The following is a 23401-nucleotide window of genomic DNA, read 5'->3' as shown; positions in this document are numbered from 1 at the left end:
AAGGTCGATCCGGCCCACTGGCAATTTGTTTTGGGCCGGCACCGCAGGACGGGTACGAGCCAATTGTCCTAGGGACGGACAACTTTTTTTAGTACCACCTCGGATAAGCACGATACAAAATAAGTTTTTTTCAAAGAAATATAAAAACTGAAAGCGTAAAATCACGATAAGAAACGTATTGTAACGTGAACCCGGAGACCCAATCCATGCTTTATTATTAGGTAGAGATTAAAAAAAATTAGGGAGAGATTACGGGCCTGCGCCACCGCCAAGTGATCGATCGACCCGCATCAGGCCTTCCCTCCCACACCCGCGACTCCTCTTTCCCCTTCTCCAGCCCTAGCCGCACGCAGCAGCCGATGGCGCACAGCACTTGACCGCCGGCGGCCGCGCCCTCCGCTGCCGCTAGTCCATGCCGTGACCCGCCCTTCCCCGCCCCGCTCGCCCTCGTCCTCCGCCGTCAGCGACCGCCTTCCCTGCCGCGAATCGAGCTCCTCCGCCGCGATTCGACCACCGAAGCACGCAGGCTGCGTCGATTCTCTGCCTCCCCGACCACCTCTTCCGAATTTTGGAAGGTGAATGCCCGATTCGCTGCCCGACCATCTCTCCCTGTGCATGCTCATGGTGGATTTGCGATGTGTATGGTGGTTTGTTGTCGGATTTGGTGATGTCTTTGGGTGAATGGTGATTATCTGTAGGTGATGTTCTATGACGATTTGCTGCCTGTAGATTATAGGAAGGGGGCAGAAAAAACATGCAGGTGTTCTGTACATTTTCTGCTGCTACATGTTCAGTACACGCTCATGAATATTGCTATTGCTACAAGTTGGTTGACAACAACAAGTTGATAATGACAACAACAAGCGCATGTTCTGCTGCTATATATCCCCATTGCATTTTGATGCTATATATGTTCAGTACAACAAGTGGATAATGTTCAGTACATGTCGCCTGTCCTCTCCTTGCAGCCCCGGCTCCCTTGCCGAATCGATCACTGAGATGGAAGCCAACCAAACCCCAAGAAGCATGCCCATGGTGCCGACGATGCGCCCCCGCCTCCCTTGGCGAGTCCATCACCGAGACGGAGGCGCTCTTTTGGCCGGCCTAGCCAACCAAACCCTAAGAAGCTCGGTCATGGCGCCAACCACGCGGGAAGAGGTGTCGGGATCCATGGAGGCCCAACCGGAAGCCGCACCGCCATCGCAGCGAGGCAAGAGGAAGAAAACCTCCGCGGATTCGTCGCCCGCAGCATCTCAACCAGGCAAGAGTGAAGCCTTGGAGCCGTCCGAGAGCGAGAGGCGGAAGAGAACCCACAAGAGCGACGACGAGAAGAAAGCCACCACGAGCAAGGGTGAGCAGGCGGCTTCGGCTTCACCGAGCGCATTGGACGCCTCTTCCTCCTCGTCCTCTACGGTCAGCTCTCCCCTGCGTCGGCCTCATTCCCCTGCCTGCCTCCGAGAATTTACACATGACGAGGGCCCTGAGGTTGTGGCTGCCATTGAAGCTTATGAGGAGTTGGAATCCAAGTACCTTGCGAAATTAAGTAAGTTTGGCAGACTTCCTTGCCCTCTTGTGTGTGTGTGTGTGTACCGGTGTGGTACACAACACCTCGGTAAGGTTGAATGCTGCTAGACTAGATATGGTATTTGAACATTTGATATATTGAGAGAGAATGTGGTAGTGAGTTATATTAAATGTTGTAAGAACTACTTTGGTGCTAGGACAGCAAGGTTTATCTCGTGGCTCTAACACTCTGCTTTCATTCCATCCGATTACTAGTATAGAACTATAGATATGCACCTCTATCAAAAACAATAGCCAATTATAAATGAAACATGTCAATTTTGCTTAAGATAATATCTATTTGAACACAATGGACCAATTCACCAATTTTTTGCATGTTAACGTGCAGAGCGCCAACAGGAGCTCGTAACACTTGATCCGTCTATGCCTTATTCGTGTATGGTAAATGCGGACTTGCAGCGTGTTCGTGAGTCTGCAACAAAAACAGTTCTCCAAGTGGCTAAAGTTATTCTTCGCTTTTCATCCTTTATTGGTATGTGACACATTGCCTTCATTCAGTGCCTCCAACAATTCCTCTATCCTTTGTCTTTTATCTAATCTACGATTCACTCTACAGACGGTAAACTGATGGCACAATCATCTGGCTTTTTAATTGATTGGGATGAGGGGACTAAAGAGGGCACTGTTCTGACATCTGCGCGCATAATCTGCTCAAAATATACAGTCCGAAGCCAGTGGTCAGGTACAGATGAGTATGCACCTAATGCTGAGGTGAGTTTACAAAAAATGAATTGTGGGTTATATGTACTTGCATGTATGGTAAATGCGCATTTGTGTCAATATATGTCTTCGACCCTTGGGGGATTTCTTAATCGGGAATTTCTTACGTATTTGAGTAATTAGGGGACATCATTTTTCATATTTTTCTTATTAATTTACATTTTTTAAAGGTGCAAGAACATCTCTTGTGTATTGAACTTTTTGTTCAGCCTTTGGCTACATTTTTCAATGTGAATCTCCTATTCTTACTTGCAATGTTTTTAAGGCGGTAAGGCGAGGCAAGGCGCTGGGGGGGGGGGGGGGGGGGGGGGGGGGGGGGGGCTCACCGCCTACGGCAAGGTGGACGCCTTAGAGAGTTCTAAGCAGCAGAATAGATTAGAATTTGGTTGGTAGGCAACTAGGCATACTGGCATACACACCTTGCAGTTGCTGCTGGTTGTAGAGCCCATTAGCATCCATCCTCTTTGCCCTTTCTCTTCTCCCCAACAGTAATTTGCATCAACATGAACAAATATGTTAAAACTAAATAATGTATCACTTAATAGTCCATATTGCACAAATAATGAAAAAAACTGAGAAGTGAGAACTAGAAGCGAGGCAGTGAGCAAAAGTGGAGAACAACTAAACAAGATAACAAGCAGGAGTGCAATCTGCATTCTGCAGTGACATATTACATAAGCATTTCAAATGAGAAATGACACAAGTCCACATAACAAATAACACCAACATAGCAAAAGGGGCTTAAGGTTTTCCAACTCTCATGTCTCTCTCTCAAGTCTCAAGTCTCAATTCTCAATCAATAGCAACCATCATCAAACTCATCCATGGTGGCATTGGTGTTGTCTCCATCTTGGTCAGCATTGGCTGGATCTTGATCATCATTTCTCACATCATCATCATCCTCAACGTAGTCTGAATCCTCCTACGCATGGGGCATACTTGAGTGTTGCTCTTGCTCCAAATCCCTCTCTTCCTCATCTTCTTCAAGAATTGTAGGTCGTGTTGTAGTAGGTCTCTTGCGTGCGTAGTGTTGCACATAGACATTTGACTGCCCCCTACGAAGTGTAGTTGCTGTCCTAGGTAGATTGCGGCCTTGAAGGTTCGAAGATGCACCAATAGCCATATCAACATCCTCCCATGCAATGTCTTGATTGTCTTCAGGACAACCTCGAGCACCTTGAGGTTGTGATAGTGATGGGTCCCCCCACTCATTGCCCCAATCAAAATCCTCCTCAATGACCAAAGGGTCAAAGCTATTGTCGCCCACCTTCTCATGCCTCTTTTGAAACCGATGCATATTCTTCCGGTTGTATGAAAGTAAGACAAGATCATTCAACCTTTTCCATTGTAACCTGTTCCTTTTCTTTGTATGGATCTACAAAGTACAAACAATAAATGAAATAAGTAAATAACGGTTAAAAGGGCTGCCATGGCAGCAAACAATAAAGTACTTACTAGATAGACAAAAGGGCTGCCATGGCAGCAAACAATAAAGTAATCTAGTACTCTACTGTCTACTCATGCAGCAAACAATCAAGTAGCCAGTAGGCAACTAGGCATTAAACTAATCAAGTAATCAGCATTCAGCAAGCATCGATGCATTAGTCAAGTAGACAACAGTGAGCAGCACAAGATTATTCTAATCAATTCAAGAGCCCATCATTCCTTATTATAATCAACAGATCAAGCATAGTAGCAAAGTTAAGTAGCAAAAGTTACTGCATTAAACTAATCACTAACAACAGCATGTATTATTCTAATCAACCAAGCAGCCTATCATGCATTATTCTAAACATCCAGGCATCCACTAACCACTATAAGAGAGACAGTGAGCAACCAGCAAAGCAGCTAGCACAAAGCAGTGAGCAACCAGCAGGAGGGTGAAGGGGGAGGGAGGTATGCCTTGCGCTGTTGGCAGTTGGCTCCTTGCTGTTGCTCGTTTCTGCTGTACTGGAGAGGAAGAGGAGCTGCTGGAGAGGAGGAGAATGAGGAGCTGCTGGAGAGGAGGAGGGGGAGGAGCTGCCGGAGAGGATCTGCTGCGGATGAGGAAGCAGATCTGCCAGAGAGGAGCCACTGGAGAGAAAGAGGGAGAGGGGGGGGGGGGGGGGAGTGTGTGGATTGGGGGCTGTTTCTCTCTCTCTCTCCCCCCTCTTACCTGTTGGCGCTAACAACCTTTCTGTTTCCCCGCCTAAAACAGCTCCCCTGCCTGCCTGGCAAGCTAAGGCGTCGAGTATGGACTAAGGCACCAACCTGGACGCCTAAGCAGACGCCTCGGACGCTCTAAAGCTTAAGGCGGACGCCTTACGCACGTACATAAGGCAAGCTGGACGTCTCGAGCTCGCAGGGCGCCTTGACGCCTAAGCGACGCCTTAAAAACAATGCTTACTTGTTAGTCAATATTTTCGGTCTGATTATGTCAGTCGACAGTTTACATATTGTCTGAGGCCTCGTACAGCAATACACCACCTATATATTTTATAGATTAATTGTGCAAATGTAGGTATCCAAAATATCTTCTAATGTAAAAACCGTACAAATTTCCACTTCTAAAACCCCACGTAAAGTAATAAACTAACAAACATCCTGAGGTCTCTTGCACTATAATCTCCTTGTACACAATATTTTTTGTCAAATTATTTTCTTGAGACTCCCATCTGAGATTGGAACCTTAAATCCATCACGGCCATGTCAAAACTCTGTACTTTGGTAAAATGGCACATATGGTTAGTGCAGTATAAATAAATTACTGCATAAATGATGAGATATCATCCAATTTACCTTCAACATGTCTTCCCTGGTTCTTCATCACACGTGGGACAGTGGAAGTAGTTCCCTTGCTTTTGTACCTTGTTGTTTCATTTCCTTTATCCTATGTAGTTCCAATCATCTAATGTGTTGCTAGATTTAATCTGCTTGTGCAGTACAAAACTTTCCTTGTCCATTGTAGGTTAAATTTGCATAACATTTGACAGAACAACATAGAAACACAATAATAAATACATGTTTCTTTTAGTGCTTTCTATTATATAGCATCTGCTCTTGAATTGTGCCTTGCAAGTGGGCTTCCAACTCTATTTTTTCTACAATACCATCTTGCAAGCAATACATGTTTTTGCATGACATAAATACACATGTACATGATACTGCTCCACCCGGACTCTCAATTTCTTGGATCATCTTCAGGTTGTTGCTTATTTATTGGATCAAGATGATACTACTGTACCTGCACACTTGCTTCAATATGACAAGCACATCAATATTGCCTTGTTTAAGGTTGATATAGACTTGTGTGCTAAGATTCCTACCTTCAATAATGAAGTGTTCTATGGTCAAGACATATTTGTGCTTGGTAGAGACGAAGATCTAAATTTGACTGTGCATCATGGATGTGTTCAATTTATGGGCCCAACTACATATGAACGTCATCACCATTTGTTCACTGGTTGTGTGATTAAGCAGGTATAAATAATCTTCATCATGAGTGTGTCATAAATTATTATTAACTTATGTTGCTTATTATGGTTCTAACGTTGCAATCTAAATATTTTAGGCTAGCATTGGAGGACCCGTTATTGATTTTAATGGGCAAGTTTTGGGGATGGCTAATTTTCCAGGAACAGCATTTATCCCTTGCTCTATTATATTGAAGTGCTTGGATATGTGGAAAAAATTTCAGTAAGTTTTTCTTTTGTTGCTATCATTGTACAATTTTAGTAATGAGCAAATATCCTGAGGAAACATGATGTATTTGGTATACTTGTGTTTTACTTAATTGTTCTTAGATTGCTAAGTCCAATTTCTGTTCAATATTTTAGGCACAAAGCTTTATTTATCGAAATTGCTTTTTTTTAACTTCTATGATATTGTTCATCATTTGTGGAATCTGATAAATGATAATTTTGCAAGGTGTATCCCTCGGTTGCATATTGGGATGAAGCTTTCAGCCATTAAATATCTAGATCCAATTCGTGCGGAGAAGATCTTCCGTAAGTGTAATGTCGATTCGGGTCTAATAGTTATTGAGGTATATGTTGTCCACTATTCCTTGTTTTCTTGTAAAATGCTTACTTTTTCATGCTATCGAATAGTGCATGACAAATTGAACTGTAGGTGTCACATGGATCAATTGCTGAGGAACTAGGAGTTAGACCTGGTGATATCATTTACTCCATGAACGGAGAGTGCATTGCTACCACAGTGGAGGTAATTATTATTAATAGTAATAGCAGTAGATGTGTCATGTTGTTTTGTGAGTAAAGTGGATATAAAACTTACAGCTCATGTTTACGATCTTAGACTCACATTTATTGTTCTTGTTGCTATTAACAGTTGGAGAACTTAATTATGAGAATATGCGGGACTTATCTTGAACAAGGAGGAGCCATCGGTTCCTGCATGGACATACCAGTAAGTTTATTTATAAGATGTTTAACTGCAGTTTATTTTTTATATCTGCTACAAACGCCCTTATGTTTATCCATGGTTACAAGACATTTGTTAGTAGGTTGACCACAGGGAAATGCAAAAAAATGATCATAAGATGTCTATATACTATATAAAAGGTAGAAGTTTCATGTGAATCAATTAAAAAAATATTCAGATTATTCTAATTTTGTTCAGATTAGTGTTTAGTTACTCTTTTATTTAAGTTAGGAGTCCACTTTTCCATGATAGATGAATGGAAAATGAGATATTATATAGGTAGCGGATGAAAATATAGTTCAGAACCCAGAGAAAGTAAGGCAAGCAGAATTAACTAACTCAAACGAGCCTACAACAGGCTAGTCTAGAAGGGGCACCTGAAAAAATCGTAGAAAAGAGATTACTGGACACGAAAGCGCATCTTTTTTGCCACATCTCGCTACCCTCCTTTTCACATCCTGCAGTTGCCCCCGTGCGGGCATATATTAGGAGCATGAAGAAGTACATCAGCAGAAACATGTTGACTAGCAGCATCTCATCCCATTATTTGTACCACATACCGATACATGCCTTGTAATCATTGTAGGGGTTCTTGTTTGTTCATCCTATTTAGTATCTCTGCTTTATGTTTTAGCAGCCACACAAGTGTGGAAAATCATCTGACTAGGAGATTAAAATCAAACTTTTCAAAGCTGTATCTATTTGTTAATTTCCAAATTTCCCAGCACACAACTGCTAAGCCCAGTGCATAAATTCTTTTACCTTTGGGTAAGAATTTCTCAACCCATAAGAAGAAAATTAGCTGGTTGGGGAATAGCATCAGTTTGAATGAGCATAGCAATCTGTCTCAGCAGATTCCAATAACAAATGCTGGACAGTTCCAGGATGACCTCAGATGTACTCCCTCCGTCCCAAAATAAGTGTCTTGAGCTTAGTACAAATTTGTACTAGGGCTAGTACAAAGTTGAGACACTTATTTTAGGACAGAGGGAGTAGTATTTTGGATCACACAGCCATTTTCCTTTTATCATTTTTGTCTTTTTTTAACAGAACACTTTCTCTAACAACCACAATAATGTTTAAACTTTGAAAGGTATTTCAGCTTTCCTTATCTGTGTAAAAGAACTAATAGCATCTATAGAAATTTCACCGTATATCTGCCTTTATAGTATTACCCCAAGACCAAGACCATGTGGTAACATCACGAGCAACAGACAGACTGACCTGTTGAGCTTGTGACGATACTTATAACAAATTGAAATTGTCACCACGCGTATAGTTTTTTAAGCTTTCTTCTCTTATGCGAGTTTCTTTTCCCCTTTTACCATCAATCTTTAACATTTGACTTGTTTCAATTTACAGGTTGGTATATTGCACATGCGGAAAGGTCGCAAAGGTCCGAGTCGCACTTTAAGCCTGATATTAAATGTATCAGATGACGTAGAGGTGTTCAAAAGTGGTATGCGTCCTTTCAACTAGTGTGAAGCTTCTAGTAGGATTTGGGGCTCGGTGCTGATACTGTTATATGTTTGATTTGTTTGCATATTTGCATGTGTGTTTCCATCCGTTCATTTCTATGAGGTACATGTCTTAATGATGAATTCTGATGTCCAGATATGGATTTCTGACTTGTCTCTGCAGTAGAGAGTGCCTAATTGTGTGATGAAGGTATTTCAAACTTTTCCCACTTAAGATACTAATATTAATATATGAAATAAAGATTGCTCATATATCTGTTTTAATATTGCAGAAAGAGAAGATAAGCAAGAACATTAATCAACGAATTGGAGTGTGCTTGTAGGCATGACACTAGCGTAACTGTCAGGATGAAAGGTTGTAGGACGTACTAAGAATACACTTAAGTGATTTCAGGGCTGCTGTTCAAAGTTACATTATGGGCACTCGTTGATGATGGTTCCAGGACACGCACTAATGTCGGAAGAACATTTGCTGACATGAATGTATTTTTTTGTATTATTATTATTGACGTTTGAAATAGCTTTTCAATTCCCAGATGTAGTGCTTATGTCTGTATTGATGTCCTTTGTATAAAGAGTAGAACTAAACGTCGGCATTATTACTTAGTACTCCCTTCGGTCAAATGTTACAGTTTTGAACCGTGGTTGGTTCAAAATTGCAACACTTGTCTTGGCTGCACCTACCTTGCAGCGCGCCTAATGGTGAAGGCTCCCTTTCCGTCTGGTGGCGCACGGCGCGGCAGGCCACGCCCAAGCCGATGCACAAAGGGCTCACAACTGCAACGCTGCTGGTCCCTTGGATGACCTGGAAGCATCGCAACGATTGCGTCTTCAATGCTGCAACTCCATCGACTAGCATCTTGGTAGCAAGGATCAAGGAAGAAGCCGACTAGCATCTTGGTAGCAAGGATCAAGGAAGAAGCCGCGCTTTGGGCTACCGTGGGTGCTCGAGGCCTGCGTGTCATCCTTCCACAGACCTGGGACGTCCACTGATGTTTTTGTGTTTTTGCCTGTACCGGAGCCTCCTAAGAGGATGTAACAAACTATCTATGCCGGTAGTAATTTTTTTAGATTAAGCACTATCACTTAGTATAGCAGTTTTTTTTTGTGTTTTCTTGAAAAAAATAATTGCAACACTTACTATGCATGCCGGTAGTAATTTTTTTAGATTAAGCACTATCACTTAGTATAGCAGATTTTTTTTATGATCCATAAGCATAGAATTTTTGTTTACTTTTCATATATAAGCAAATTTCTTCCCATTTATAATAGTGGGAGTGTCATATAAAACTTGAACACTATAAATTGATTTCACACAAAGAGTAATGTTCAGTAAAAGGATATTCATAAGAATAATTATCACTACCTTTTATAACACAAATATCGTCATAATAATCTTTGTAAGTAGCAGCTTTGTTTTCATCATAATCAATTGAAACCTCTTTCAAAATAGTTGATTCATCATTAAATAAAGTCACGACGTTTTCAAATTCACTTTTATCATTATAATAAGATGCAACACCCTCCAAAATAGTGAGATCATTAGTACTTAGAGTTGACACTCTTTCAACCTCACTTTTATCATTGTAATCATCCTAAATAGGAGGTATGCTAACATCACAATAAATTTGCTCATCAAAAGTAGAGGTACTAAAAAGATCATCTTCATCAAACATACCATTCCCAAGCATATGGCTTTGCATATCATTAGCATCATGAATATTCAAAGAATTCATACTACCAGCATTACAATCATGCTTATCATTCAAGGAACTGACACAAACATTGTGTTAAATTCTTCTTTTAACACTTCATAACTATCGGAATCCATATTTTCAAGAAAAACTTCATAAAGATAAAGAATTTGATGCAACTTCACATTTATTGTTTTGTAGTTCTTTTTATAAACTAAACTAGTGAAAAACAAAAAACTAAAAGATTCAGTTGCAAGATCTAAAGAAGATACCTTCAAGCACTCACCTCCCCGGCAACAACACCAGAAATAGGTTGATGTCTATACGCAACTTTATTCTTGTAGACTTTGTTGGGCCTCCAAGCACAGAGTTTTGTAGGACAGTAGAAAATTTCCTTTAAGTGGATGACTTAAGATTTACCAATCCATGTGAGGTGTAGGATAAAGATGGTCTTTCTCAAACAATCCTACAGGCAAATACAAGTAGTCTCTTGTGTCCCCAACACACCCAATACAATTGTCAGTTGTATAGGTGCACTAGCTCGACAAAGAGATGATGATAGATGTGTAGTATGGATGCTAGAAATAACTTTTTTTATAATCTAAACAAATAAAAATAGCAAGGTAGCAAGTAGCAAACAACGAGCAAAACGGTATATCACTGCTTAGAAATAAGGCTCATGGTTCATACTTTCACTAGTGCAATCTCTCAAAAATACTCCAAACTCTCTATTCCTATCAAACAAAGTAAGACAAAATCATGTAGGTAGTAAACCACCTCGTACAATCAATCTTATGAACCACCCCAAAGTGTCACGAATAGTTCTAGAGATCGTACTACGACAACACCATATGATACGCGTCATCTCTAATGTCACCTAGATAATCCAATGTCACCACGAGTATCCGCGAGTGAGACTGATAACCCACAAGTATAGGGGATCGTCTATAGTCTTCTTCAATAAATAAGAGTGTAGAACCCAATGAGGAGCTAAAGGCAGAACAAATATTTCCTCAAGTTCTATCGACCACCGATACAACTCTACGCACACTTGATGTTTGCTTTACCTAGAACAAGTATGAAACTATTTTGCGAGAATAAAACTACAAGTACTTTGCGAGAATAAAACTACGAATAAATTGCAAGGTAGTAAGAGTGGATAGCTTTTGTCAACAAGAAAGTGATTTGTCCCTAGGCAATCGGTAACAAGTACCGGTAATCATTCTTGCAATTTTATATGAGAGAGAGGCATGAGCTAACATACTTTCTCTACTTGGATCATATGCACTTATGATTGGAACTCTAACAAGCATCCGCGACTACTAAAGATCATTAAGGTCGTGAAACCCAACCATAGAATTAAGTATCAAGTACTCTTTACTCCCATACGCCATGACCCACTTATCCGCGTTTAGGCTGCTGTCACCCCCGCAACACTGACAATAAGCTAACCATGAACATATTGCAACACCCTACAGCGGGTGAGGGAGTCCTGGATTAGGGGGTCCTCGGACAGCCGGACTATGTACTGTGGCCGGACTGTTGGACTATGAAGACACAAGATAGAAGACTTCATCCCGTGTCCGGATGGGACTCTCCTTTGCGTGGAAGGCAAGCTTGACGATTCGGATATGTAGATTCCTTTCTCTGTAACCGACTTTGTGTAACCCTAGCCCCCTCCGGTGTCTATATAAACCGGAGGGTTTAGTCCATAAGACAACAATCATAACCTGATAGGCTAGACTTCTAGCCACTACGGTCTCGTGGTAGATCAACTCTTGTAATACTCATATTCATCAAGATCAATCAAGCATGAAGTAGGTTATTACCTCCATAGAGAGGGCCCGAACCTGGGTAAACATTGTGTCCCCCGCCTCCTGTTACCATTAGCCTTAGACGCACAGTTCGGGACCCCCTACCCGAGGTCTGCCGGTTTTGACACCGACATTGGTGCTTTCATTGAGAGTTCCACTGTGACGTCGAAGATAGGCTTGATGGCTCGCCTTGTCATCAAGGACAACGTCACCTCTGGGGGAGCCCTGGCTTCAGGCCAAACCCTCCGGCTGGGCGGCTTTACCATGGCCGCCCGTTTGGCTGTCGGGCCGACGATGACCTCTCGGGTCATCAAAAATTGCCTTCGTGTCAGCTGAGAATACTCCAAACAGATGGATCCGGTGGAGTTGTCGTCTTTAAATGAACTCCTGGATCGCATCGCCGCCTTGGGGGTCACTACGGACTACGATCAGATTGGGCTTAAACCTGATCAGAGAGAAATTGAATCTCCATCGATCATCCATTAGATAGCGGTAGTGGAGGAGCAATGCGACGACTCTTCCCCTATGTTGAGGACGAACTATGTTCGGATCTCCGAGCTCACAGAGCCGAATACTCGCCCGCGGGAAGAGATGCCCTATATTCCGAGCTTAGAATCGGACCATGGGCCGGAAAAATTGGTTGATATCCCGGAGTCCGAACTGTTAAGCTTAGAATTTTCTCAAGCTCCGGATCCCAGATTGGGTCAGGGTTCAGACTTAAATCCACCCACCCACCCAGATATAAGCGATCTTACCTACATCAGACAACAGTCCCAAGAAATGGTCCATCACTTTTGGGCCAGTTTCCTCCTTGTCAAGGACAGGATCAAGGACTACCGCGATGAAGATGCAATCTCATTATTCTGCAAAAACTGCACGGACGAGGGAATCCTCAATGCAATCAATCGCCGTCACGTATCACACTTTGCTGACTTGGCAACCATAATACAGAAGTACTGCGCAATGGAAAGCGCCTGGAAAACTCAGGCAGCCTCTTGGGAGCCACCGGTTTCCATTAAACCCCTTGTCCGGACAAAAAGGATGCACCCTCGCCGGTCGCAGATCCAATAACAAAAAAAATCAAAGCCCACTACGGGGCGCGGAACCGTTCTGGAGGGATGGCTTGATAGTCCATGCAGGATACACACAACACCGGATACCGTACCAACCCACAACCTTAGAGCATGTTGGATACTCCGACAGTTGGCCAAGAGCGGCGTGGATCTCCTCACCAAAAATACCGCAGAGCAACATCCCACGGAAGACAACAACCCTATAGTGATGACAGTCTTCAAGACTTTTGCCTCAAACAATAGGCGCAAAAGGGCACTCCGCGGCCTCACTGAAGTCTGCCAAGTTGCAGCAATAAACCCCTGGAACGACACGTCCATAACTTTCAACGCCAGCGACGAACCAAAATTCAGAGCAGTCCGGGCACCTGCCGCATTGGTCCTCAGTCCAATTGTGGACGGCTTTCGGCTCACCAAAGTGCTCATGGATGGCGGCAGCAGACTGAACCTCATCTAAGAGGAAACTCTCAACAAAATGGAAATAGACACGAGCCGCATTGAGCAAAGTGATACGACCTTCCGAGGAATTATTCCCAGTCAGGAGGCGTGATGTGCGGGAAAAATCACACTCGATGTGGTATTCGGCACGCCGGAGAATTATCGGTCCGAAGAGATAACCTTTCAAGTGGCCCCTTTCAACAGCGGATATCATGCCCTGTTAGGGCGATACGCATTTGCAAGCTTCCAAGCTATACCCCATTACGGGTACATGAAGCTCAAGATGCCCGGACCCAATGGAATCATCACCCTTGCCAGTGATCCGGACATAGCACTCCGCACCGAAAACAAAACCGCCGCCTTGGCCCTCGAGGCATTGTCTGAAGCCCTCACGGTCGAAGAATTAACCACATCACGCTCCATGGTGGATAGGGACGACGTGATACTTGATAAGCGATCCAAATCCATCTCCTTCAAACCAGCAGACGGAATAGTCAAATTCCAGGTCCACCCAACGGACTCCATGAAGACAACATCCATCGGGGCACAGCTGGACCCCACGGTCGACGCCGCACTACGGGCGTTCTTACGCGAAAACTGGGACATATTTGCCTGGCACCCTTCTGATATGCCAGGAATCCCACGTAGGCTGGCCGAACATAGCCTAAACATATTGAAGGGGTACAAGCCGGTCAAGCAAACATTACGATGCTTTCCCGAACCCAAAAGACAAGCCATGGGAGAGGAGCTAGCCAAGTTACTCGAGGCCGGATTCATCAGAGAGATAAAACACCCGGACTGGCTGGCAAACCTGGTGATGGTACCAAAGAAGGATAAATCCTGGCGCCTATGCGCTGATTTCAAAGACCTCAACAAGGCTTGCCCTAAGGATCCTTTTCCCCTCCCCGCATTGATCAGATCATCGATGCTACCGCAGGACATGACTCGCTGTGTTTCCTCGATGCATATTCCGGATACCATCAAATTAAGATGAAGGAGTCTGATCAAGCCGCAACGGCATTTATCACCCCATACGGGCCTTTCTGCTTCAACACTATGCCTTTCGGGCTCAAAAACGCTGGTGCCACCTATCAACACATGATTCATACATGCCTAGAAAAACAAATTGGCAAGACAGTTGAAGCATACGTGGATGATATAGTCATCAAAACTAGGCACGTCGAATCCTTAATAGATGATATGCGTCTCACATTCGACAACCTCTGAACATATGACATCAAGCTCAATCCGGAAAAGTGCGTTTTCGGCGTTCCCGCTGGAAAAATTTTGGGCTTCATCGTTTCCAATAGAGGAATTGAGGCAAACCCAGCTAAAATCCGAGCTTTGTCACAGTTGGCTACACCAACAGACCTTAAAAAAGTCCAAAAATTATCCGGATGTGTGGCAGCTCTAAGCCGCTTTATCTCCAGGTTAGGAGAAAAGGCGTTGCCACTCTATCGCCTTCTCTGACGCACCGACCACTTCGAGTGGATGGACATGGCAACAACCGGATTGGAAGGAATAAAGGCTCTTCTAGCAAGCAACCCAATCCTCGCTGCGCCAAATGTCGGCGAACCCATGTTATTATACATATCGGCCACACGCCAAGTTGTGAGTGCGGTGCTTGTCATCAAACGAGAGGAGGACGGACACAAATTCCTGCTCCAGAAGCCGGTATACTACGTATCCACTATCCTCACACCAAGCAAATCCCGGTACCCTCATTACCAAAAAATAGCATACACGGTTTTTATGGCATCCCGGAAGCTACGGCACTACTTTCAAGAGTGCTTGATAACAGTGGCCTCCGAAGTACCTCTCAACGACATAATAAACAACCGCGACGCTACGGGCCGGATTGCCAAGTGGGCCATTGATCTCCTCCCATTCGACATATCATACAAATCGTGCTGGGCAATTAAATCCCAGGTATTGGCCTACTTCATCGCTGAATGGACAGAGGCCAAACTCCCTAAAGAGTATGACACATATTCCAACTGGGTCATGCACTTCGATGGCTCCAAAATGCTGGCAAGCCTAGGGGCAGGCGTTGTCCTGACATCCCCTACTGGAGATACTGTTCAGTATGTCCTACAAATATTATTCACAGACTCCAACAATGCAGCCGAATACGAAGCTTTATTGCATGGTCTTCAGATGGCCGTCTCCATGGGCATACAACGCCTGGAAGTGCGCGGGGATTCAAACCTTGCAATATCTCAAATAAATGGAGATTTCAATGCCAAAGATCCAAAGATGCCGGCTTACCGTAACGCCATTCTCAAAATGTCGGCTCACTTCAAGGGGCTCGAGTTTCACCATGTGGCTCGAGAAAGTAATCAGGCGGCAGATGTCCTTGCTCGCATTGGCGCTAAGCGTGACCCCGTCCCACCTTACATATTTCTGGAAAGGCTCTTCAAGCCATTCGTGGTGTGGTAGGGGGAGAGCGGCAATACTAATCCGGATCCGAAGACAACCCCAGATTTCGAGCACACCGACATAATCGGGGGCTCAGCCACCGAAACTACACCATCGGCCCATCTCATCATGGTGGTCATCACCCCATGGACCGAACACTTCTTGGCCTACCTCAATAGGCGAGAACTTCCCGAGGATCAGAATGAGGCACACTGCATTGTGCGGCTATCTAAAACCTACAAGGTTCACGAGGGAGAACTCTATAAGAAAAGCGCTACCGGAGTACTTCAAAGGTGTATCTCCGAGGACGAAGGGCGGCAACTCTTGGCTGAAATTCATGCCGGTCTCGGTGGTCACCACGCTGCAAGTCGGGCCCTTGTAAGTAAGGCATTTCGTACATGTTTCAATTGGCCGACGGCCCGAGCAGATGCACAGGACCTTGTCCAACATTGCGTCGGATGCCAGCTTTTTGCCAACCAAAGCCATATGCCACCCACCGCTTTACAAACAATACCCATCACCTGGCCTTTTGCGGTCTGCGGGCTTGATATGGTCGGACCCCTTAAAGGGGGAAGCCATAAGAAAAAATATCTGTTGGTCATGGTGGATAAATTCACTAAGTGGATAGAGGCCAAACCAGTTAAAACGGCAGAAGCCGGGCCAGTGGTAGACTTTATATCCGGTGTTGTACACCGTTATGGTGTGCCACACAGCATCATCACCGATAACAGCTCTAATTTCACAGGCAATGAGGTGAAAGCCTGGTGTGCTAATCTAGGTATCAAGCTCGACTACGCCTCCGTCTATCACCCACAAACCAACGGCCAAGTCAACGAGCCAATGGTCTTATTATGAGCGGCATTAAACCCAGACTAATGCGGTCTTTGAAAGAATCCGACAAGCACTGGGTGGAGGAGCTCGACTCCGTACTCTGGGGGCTGCAGACCACGCCCAATTGTTCTACCGGATATACTCCCTTCTTCATGGTGTATGGCGCAGAGGCTGTGTTACCCTGCGACATTATTCATGACTCACCTCGAGTGTGCATGTATGAAGAGAGAGAAGCCGAGTTGGATCGGCAGGACAGCTTAGATGCCTTGGAGGAGGAGCGAGATGTCGCAAAAGCCCGTTCCGCATTCTACCAACAACAGGCCTGCAGATATCAAAGCAGAGAAGTATGGGCCAAGACTTATAATGTTGACGAACTCGTTCTATGCTTGCCGGAGAATAAAAAGGACAAACTCAAGCCCAAGTGGGAGGGTCCCTTCATCATTGACGAAGTTCTCACCGGAGGAGCGTACCACCTGTGTGATGCATTAGACAACCGCCTAGAGCCAAACCCATGGAACGCGGCCAGACTCCGAAGATTCTATGCCTAGCGCTGGACTCTTCGTTTGTCCCCTTTCCCCCCCTTTTCCATTATTTATCTTTCTCTCTTTTCATCTTTCTTTCTTTTTTATTTAGAGCTGTAAAGCTTTCATACGGCTAAACCGTACACCTAAGACGCATACAATTCCTAATACGTATGTCAGTTATACATGGGGGCTTCTTGTACAGAAGCTTATTATTATTATTATTATTATTATTTTATGAGCATCAAGCTCACCACATATGTGTTTTTTCCACGTATGTACCTTTTCTTCGCCACTATATGCATCGATATGACTTAAGTTTTGGCCAAGCTGGGTTACCTGGCTCCTGTGCTTATGCCCTACGTTCCCGTTAGTTCGGCTAGGGCATAAAGGGAGCACCTCTGCGATTGTTACTGCCAGGTCATCCAAATGTGTACCTCAGACTGGGTGAAGCCGAAAGCTAGCGTTCTTAAGGGAATATTCGGTCGACAGACTAAAGATGTTTTTACTTGTCACTTTATAAACCCCTAGATGTTATGTATGCTGTGGTTTTTTCAAACACAGTTCAGACATGCACATTAATGCATGCTTACCCAGGGAAAGGAACCCTTAACGGAACTATTCTCTCTGGAAGATGTTTCTTACGATCAACATGTAATATAACATAACTAGCCGGATACTTGTCTGTTTAAGAAACCATGACCCCTACGCCTGGCTTCCATGCATACCCAGGTTTACATTACCAAGCGGGTATTCGAAAGCACTCCGCACCTTCGGGTCGAGAGGTTGAAACGAAAAGGTCTGCCATGACAAGCGTTTTACAATTCAGCTAGAGACATTAATTTGTCAAATGAAGTACATAGTCACTTAGACTCAAACACTTCTTCTTCTATGCCATCTAACAAGCTATCTAGCCTACAATCCTGCTGGGAATACTTTGCGGCTACTTGAACCTGGTCATATACCAAACTAACGGGAATTTCTTCTCCATTTGACCATACAGGTCCGACCCGGGCCATGTGATTCAGTTCGAGCTTGGTATACCGAGTTTTCACCATTGCCCAGGCCTCTCGCGCACCTTCCCGGCAGGCCGATATCTTCCATAATTGGAAGCGCCACCGCGCTCCCTGGAGTAGCTATACAAGCCCCTCCATACCTCCTGGAGGGGAGTTGGATGGCCATAAAGCCTTAGCAATATTTTGCGTCACCTGCCGAGCTCGCTCGTGCATTTGCGACAGCTCTTGTAGCAGATCGCTCAATGATCCGGACACCTCCTCTTCGGGACAGCCCGTTAATATACTTACAGACATAATTATTGTCCGTTTCTTTCTTTGCCGAACTATGTAAAGGTAAGCCCGAACACATACTAAATATGCCGCCTTGCAACTTCTTATTCTCCTTCACGGAGTCAGCTAGCTGGGCCCGCACATCTTTTAGCTCTTTGCCAAGCTTGGTGTTGGCATCTTGGAGTTTGTTCTTATCCGCCCTGACCTGTGTCAGGATACGTTCGCCTGCAGCCAGTTGCCTTTGAGATCCTGGAACTCCCGCTTGTGCGACCTTCGATGCCTCTGTCATACGATTTGCACCTGTATTAATAATCCTGGTATATGATTATGTTTTCTCGATGGAGGGGAACATTACCAGACACCGCCTTCTTGGATTTCTCCAGTTCGGCAGTAGCAGCAGTCAGCCAGCCTTGACAGTTTTTTAGCTCTTGAGACAACAAATTGTTCTTCTCTGTGAGCACCTGGTCATATAACGATCCTTAAATCAGTTGTACCAACTGTTTCAAGTCTCGGGGGCTACTGGCATATGATTATCAGTTTTGTACAAATGTGTACTTACCCGCATATCTTTCAAATACTGGTCTGTGGCTCTGGTAAGCCCATCTCGAGCAGCTCGGATGTAAGCTTCACCCGAGTTGAAGGCGTTGAAGGCTCTTTTGAAAAACCAGGGTCGCGAAGAATGGCCCACCAGCGCCGATGATTCATGGCGCTTTCCACTTCGGAGTTTGTGAAGGATACTTTGTCCGACTCCTCCGCAGAGGGAAAATCCGAGGTCACTTCCGTGTTAGCCTCAGTCCTTGCGACAGGGTCCGGAATCCGGCTCGTGGAGGCATGACCGGTTGGATCCCCGGACATAGTCTGGTGAATGTTTTTCCTAATAAGACACAACGGATATTGTCACACTTTAAATGTGACGACCATAGAGCATACTTAAAACAACAATACCTCTTCGCTAAAGGCTCGGCCGCACTTCTATTGGCTTTCCTCTTTGAAGGCCTGCCCGTAGTAGGCACTGCCTTCTTGCGCGTCGCTTCAGGTGCCACGTGGCGTTCCGATCGCCTCCCCTTTAGAGCATAATATAGTGAGGTGCGTAAGGCGGAAGAGGGAAATTCTCCCAAGGGACAAGTCTCCTGATTACTTACATGCAACGTAGGGAGGAGACCGGGATAGTCGGCGATGATGGCCACTTCGGTGCCGTCATAGCTCGCCTGGTAAAAGACCCCTTCCCCGAGCTCCACGAATATATCCGTATCCTCTTCAAATCTGGGATCAAGGGCCTGGGTCCTCTGGCTGTGGTGCGGGGCTATGGAACTCCCTGGTGACTTTCCGCCATTCCTGTTATAAATGACAAATTAATATTTATGAAAAAGGATTCAGGGAGTTGATGGAGTAGAGTAGTGAGACGGAAACTCACCCAGCTGGGAGGGTTGTACATGGAAAATCCATCCCTGGGCTTAATATGGATGAACTCCTCCTCCTCCCCTTTTTATAATCCAGACAGTATTTTCGCCAAAGCAGCGTAAGTCTGCGGACCCTTCCGACCATAGCGGGTGGCATCATCTTCTCCATTGAAGTGCCACATGGGGCGCCCTCAGTATTGGAGTGGTTGAACCCCTTGCATTATGGATATTGCCATAACCTTGACTATTGACAATCCGGATTGAGCAAGCATCTTTATCTTACTCATCAGTTGGTGGACTTCCATGCTATCTTCCTCCCTAGGACTTCGAGGACGCCAGTTGAGGCGCTTCTTCAATGGAGTATTTGAATATTCGGGAAGACCCCTCCGGATTGGGTCAGGAAGGGAGACGTCCTCAATATAGAACCATTCGGAAGGCCATTCTTTGGATGCCTTCTTCGGTGTGCCGGACAGGTATCCGGTCCCGGCAATGCGCCATATCTCGGCTCCGCCTACTTGGAATATGGACCCCTCTTGATTACGAGGGACGAGGCAAAACAACTTCTTACATAACTCAAAATGAGCCTCGCAACCCAGAAACAGCTCGCAAAGAGCAACATAACCCGCAATATGCAGGATGGAGGCAGGTGTGAAGTTATGCAGTTGGAGGCCATAGTACTCCAGAAACCCTCGGAGGAACGGATGGATTGGAAATCCGACGCCTCTCAGCAAATAGGGAACAAAGCATACTCGTTCCCCCTGGATCGGTTGGGGAACTTCTCCGCCTGTTCCCCGCCATCGAAAGAAGCCAATCCGGCTCGAACGGGGACCGGATCTGCGGGGGGAAGAAATCCTTGGGTCTGCAGCTTCACCAGTTGGCCGTGGGATACATAACACTTTTCCCAGTCACCCTGCTTGGGGCCGTGAGGGTGCGAGGAAGAGCTGGGAACGCTAGCCATGTTGGGGTGGTTTTGGTGAGCAAGCTCTGCGGATTCCTCGCTGGAGGGAGATGGTGTGGATTAGATCTGAAGATCCCCGTCTCTTTAATAGACAATTTTATCATACAGTCAGGGTGGTAAATGCAAAAATGCCCCGACCTCTCATATTTGCTCAACACGTGGAAGCTGAAATCATGAAGGTGCAGAAGCCAAGGAGCGCGTCATTAAATGAAAGGCCGAACACTGCTATTTAAGCCATGTACTTTGAAGTAATCGGAGAGGGAACCCGCCTTGCAATGCCGAAGACAATCTACGCGCCGGACTCATTGTCATTGAAGCCTGGTTCGGGGGCTACTAAGGGAGTCCTAGATTAGGGGGTCCTCGGACAGCCGGACTATGTACAGTGGCCGGACTGTTGGACTATGAAGACACAAGATAGAAGACTTTGTCCCGTGTCCGGATGGGACTCTCCTTTGCGTGGAAGGCAAGCTTGGCGATTCGGATATGTAGATTCCTATCTCTATAACCGACTTTGTGTAACCCTAGCCCCCTCCGGTGTCTATATAAATAGGAGGGTTTAGTCCGTAGGACAACAATCATAACCTGATAGGCTAGACTTCTAGGGTTTAGCCACTACGATCTTGTGGTAGATCAACTCTTGTAATACTCATATTCATCAAGATCAATCAAGTAGGAAGTAGGGTATTACCTCCATAGAGAGGGCGCGAACCTGGGTAAACATTGTGTCCCCCGCCTCCTGTTACCATTAGCCTTAGATGCACAGTTCGGGACCCCCTACCCGAGATCCGCCGGTTTTGACACCGATAGCGGGGGCCCTCACGTTTGCACGAGACAGAGGGCATCGTAGGACAGCACCATAAATAAAATATACAATCATACCAACCAAGATCACGATTAACCCATAGGACAAAACGGGTCTACTCAAACATCATAGGATAATCATAGATCATTGGGGAATAACATATGGGGTTGAGCACTGAGGGAGTCCTGGACTAGGGGGTGTCCGGATAGCCGAACTATCATCATCGGCCGGACTCCAAGACTATGAAGATACAAGATTGAAGACTTCGTCCCGTGTCCGGATGTGACTTTCCTTGGCGTGGAAGGCAAGCTTGGTGATACGGATATGTAGATCTCCTACCATTGTAACCGACTCTGTGTAACCCCAGCCCTCTCCGGTGTCTATATAAACCGGATGGCTTTAGTCCGTAGGACGAACAACAATCATACCATAGGCTAGCTTCTAGGGTTTAGCCTCCTTGATCTTGTGGTAGATCTACTCTTATAACACACATCATCAATATTAATCAAGCATGACGTAGGGTTTTACCTCCATCAAGAGGGCCCGAACCTGGGTAAAACATCGTGTCCCTTGTCTCCTGTTACCATCCGCCTAGACGCACAGTTCGGGACCCCCTACCTGAGATCCACCGGTTTTGACACCGACATTGGTGCTTTCATTGAGAGTTCCTCTGTGTCGTCACCGATAGGCTCGATGGCTTCTTCGATCATCAACAACGACGCAGTCCAGGGTGAGACCTTCCTCCCCGGACAAACCTTCGTATTCGGCAGCTTTGCACTGCGGGCCAATTCGCTTGGCCATCTGGAGCAGATCGAAAGCTATGCCCCTGGCCGTCAGGTCAGATTTGGAAGTTTGAACTTCACGGCTGACCTCCGCGGGGACTTGATCTTCGATGGATTCGAACCACAGGCAAGCGCGCCGCACTGTCACGACAGGCATGATTTAGCTCTGCAGCCGGACAGTACCCTGGTGGCCGCACTCGAGTCCGCTCCAATCTTCAATTCGGAGCCGGCTGCACAGATCGAGGACGGGTGGCTAGACACCGCCTCGGGGGCTGCAACCTCTACGGCGATAGAGCCGAACACTGACCTTGTCCCTCATGAAGCTCGTGACTCCGAGGTGCCGGACTCCTCGCCGGACACCGAACCTCCCGCGCCCCCTCCGATCGAATCCGATTGGGCACCGATCATGGAGTTCACCGCGGCGGACATCTTTCAACACTCACCTTTTGGCGACATCTTGAGTTTGCTAAAGTATCTCTCGTTATCAGGAGAGCCCTGGCCGAACTGCGGTCAGGACGGTTGGGATGCGGACGATGAAGAAATTCACGCCCCACCCACCACCCACTTAGTAGCCACTGTCGACGATCTAACCGACATGCTAGACTTCGACTCCGAAGACATCGACGGTATGGACGATGATGCCGGAGACGACCAAGAACCAGCGCCTATCGGGCACTGGAAAGCCACCCCAACTCACGACATATACATGGTGGATACACCAAAAGGAAGCGATAATGAGGAACAACGGGACATGGCGAAGGACAACTCCCCCAACAAACAACCAAAACGGCGACACAAGCGCCGCCCGAAGTCCCGCCTCGATAAAAACGGCACCCATACGGACCCGGCCCTAGAGCAGGGCGAAGCAGTGGACGGCGAACATGCCACCAAGCAACCATCCGAACATGATGAACTGGACAAGCAACCCATCCCCGGCGAAAACAAGAGCCCAGACAATCTCACGCCGAACACATCACCAGAGCATAAGAACCTTCATAAAAGGCTCGTCGCCACTGCAAGAACTTTGAAGAAGCAAAAGCGGAAGCTCCAAACAGCAGAGGACGCACCCAGAATGAGATGGAGCAAAGTACTCAATACCGCAGATAAATATGGCGCTCGTCACCAGGCAAAGAGCTACCCGAAGCGCAAGCTGTTGCCCGAATTTGACGAGGAGGCCTTAGAG

General features: G+C 45.8%; 1 protein-coding gene across 1 annotated transcript; it reads left to right on the top strand.

Annotated features, from left to right (window-relative positions):
• Positions 1 to 274: 274 nt before the first annotated feature.
• Positions 275 to 8803, top strand: LOC123157892 (uncharacterized). Its single transcript, XM_044576085.1, has 12 exons — positions 275 to 575; positions 969 to 1543; positions 1913 to 2056; positions 2141 to 2295; positions 5488 to 5763; positions 5855 to 5979; positions 6211 to 6328; positions 6415 to 6507; positions 6634 to 6711; positions 8089 to 8185; positions 8341 to 8394; positions 8477 to 8803. Exons 2-11 carry the CDS (start codon positions 1000 to 1002, stop codon positions 8352 to 8354), a joined length of 1644 nt encoding a protein of 547 aa, XP_044432020.1. The 5' UTR covers positions 275 to 575; positions 969 to 999; the 3' UTR covers positions 8355 to 8394; positions 8477 to 8803.
• The last annotated feature ends 14598 nt before the right edge of the window (positions 8804 to 23401 follow it).

The sequence above is a fragment of the Triticum aestivum genome, chromosome 7B (genome assembly GCF_018294505.1).
Source record: "Triticum aestivum cultivar Chinese Spring chromosome 7B, IWGSC CS RefSeq v2.1, whole genome shotgun sequence".
Taxonomy (NCBI): domain Eukaryota; kingdom Viridiplantae; phylum Streptophyta; class Magnoliopsida; order Poales; family Poaceae; genus Triticum; species Triticum aestivum.
The sequence above is the reverse complement of the archived record's forward strand: the minus strand, read 5'-3'. Positions and strand labels throughout refer to the sequence as shown.

Bases quoted from the DNA above. Each gene is read 5' to 3' on its own strand.
- LOC123157892 (XM_044576085.1), top strand. From the start codon at position 1,000: ATGGAAGCCAACCAAACCCCAAGAAGCATGCCCATGGTGCCGACGATG. The intron at 5,980-6,210 runs GTAAGTTTTTCT...TAATTTTGCAAG, and splicing joins GATATGTGGAAAAAATTTCA to GTGTATCCCTCGGTTGCATA. The intron at 6,508-6,633 runs GTAATTATTATT...TGCTATTAACAG, and splicing joins GCATTGCTACCACAGTGGAG to TTGGAGAACTTAATTATGAG.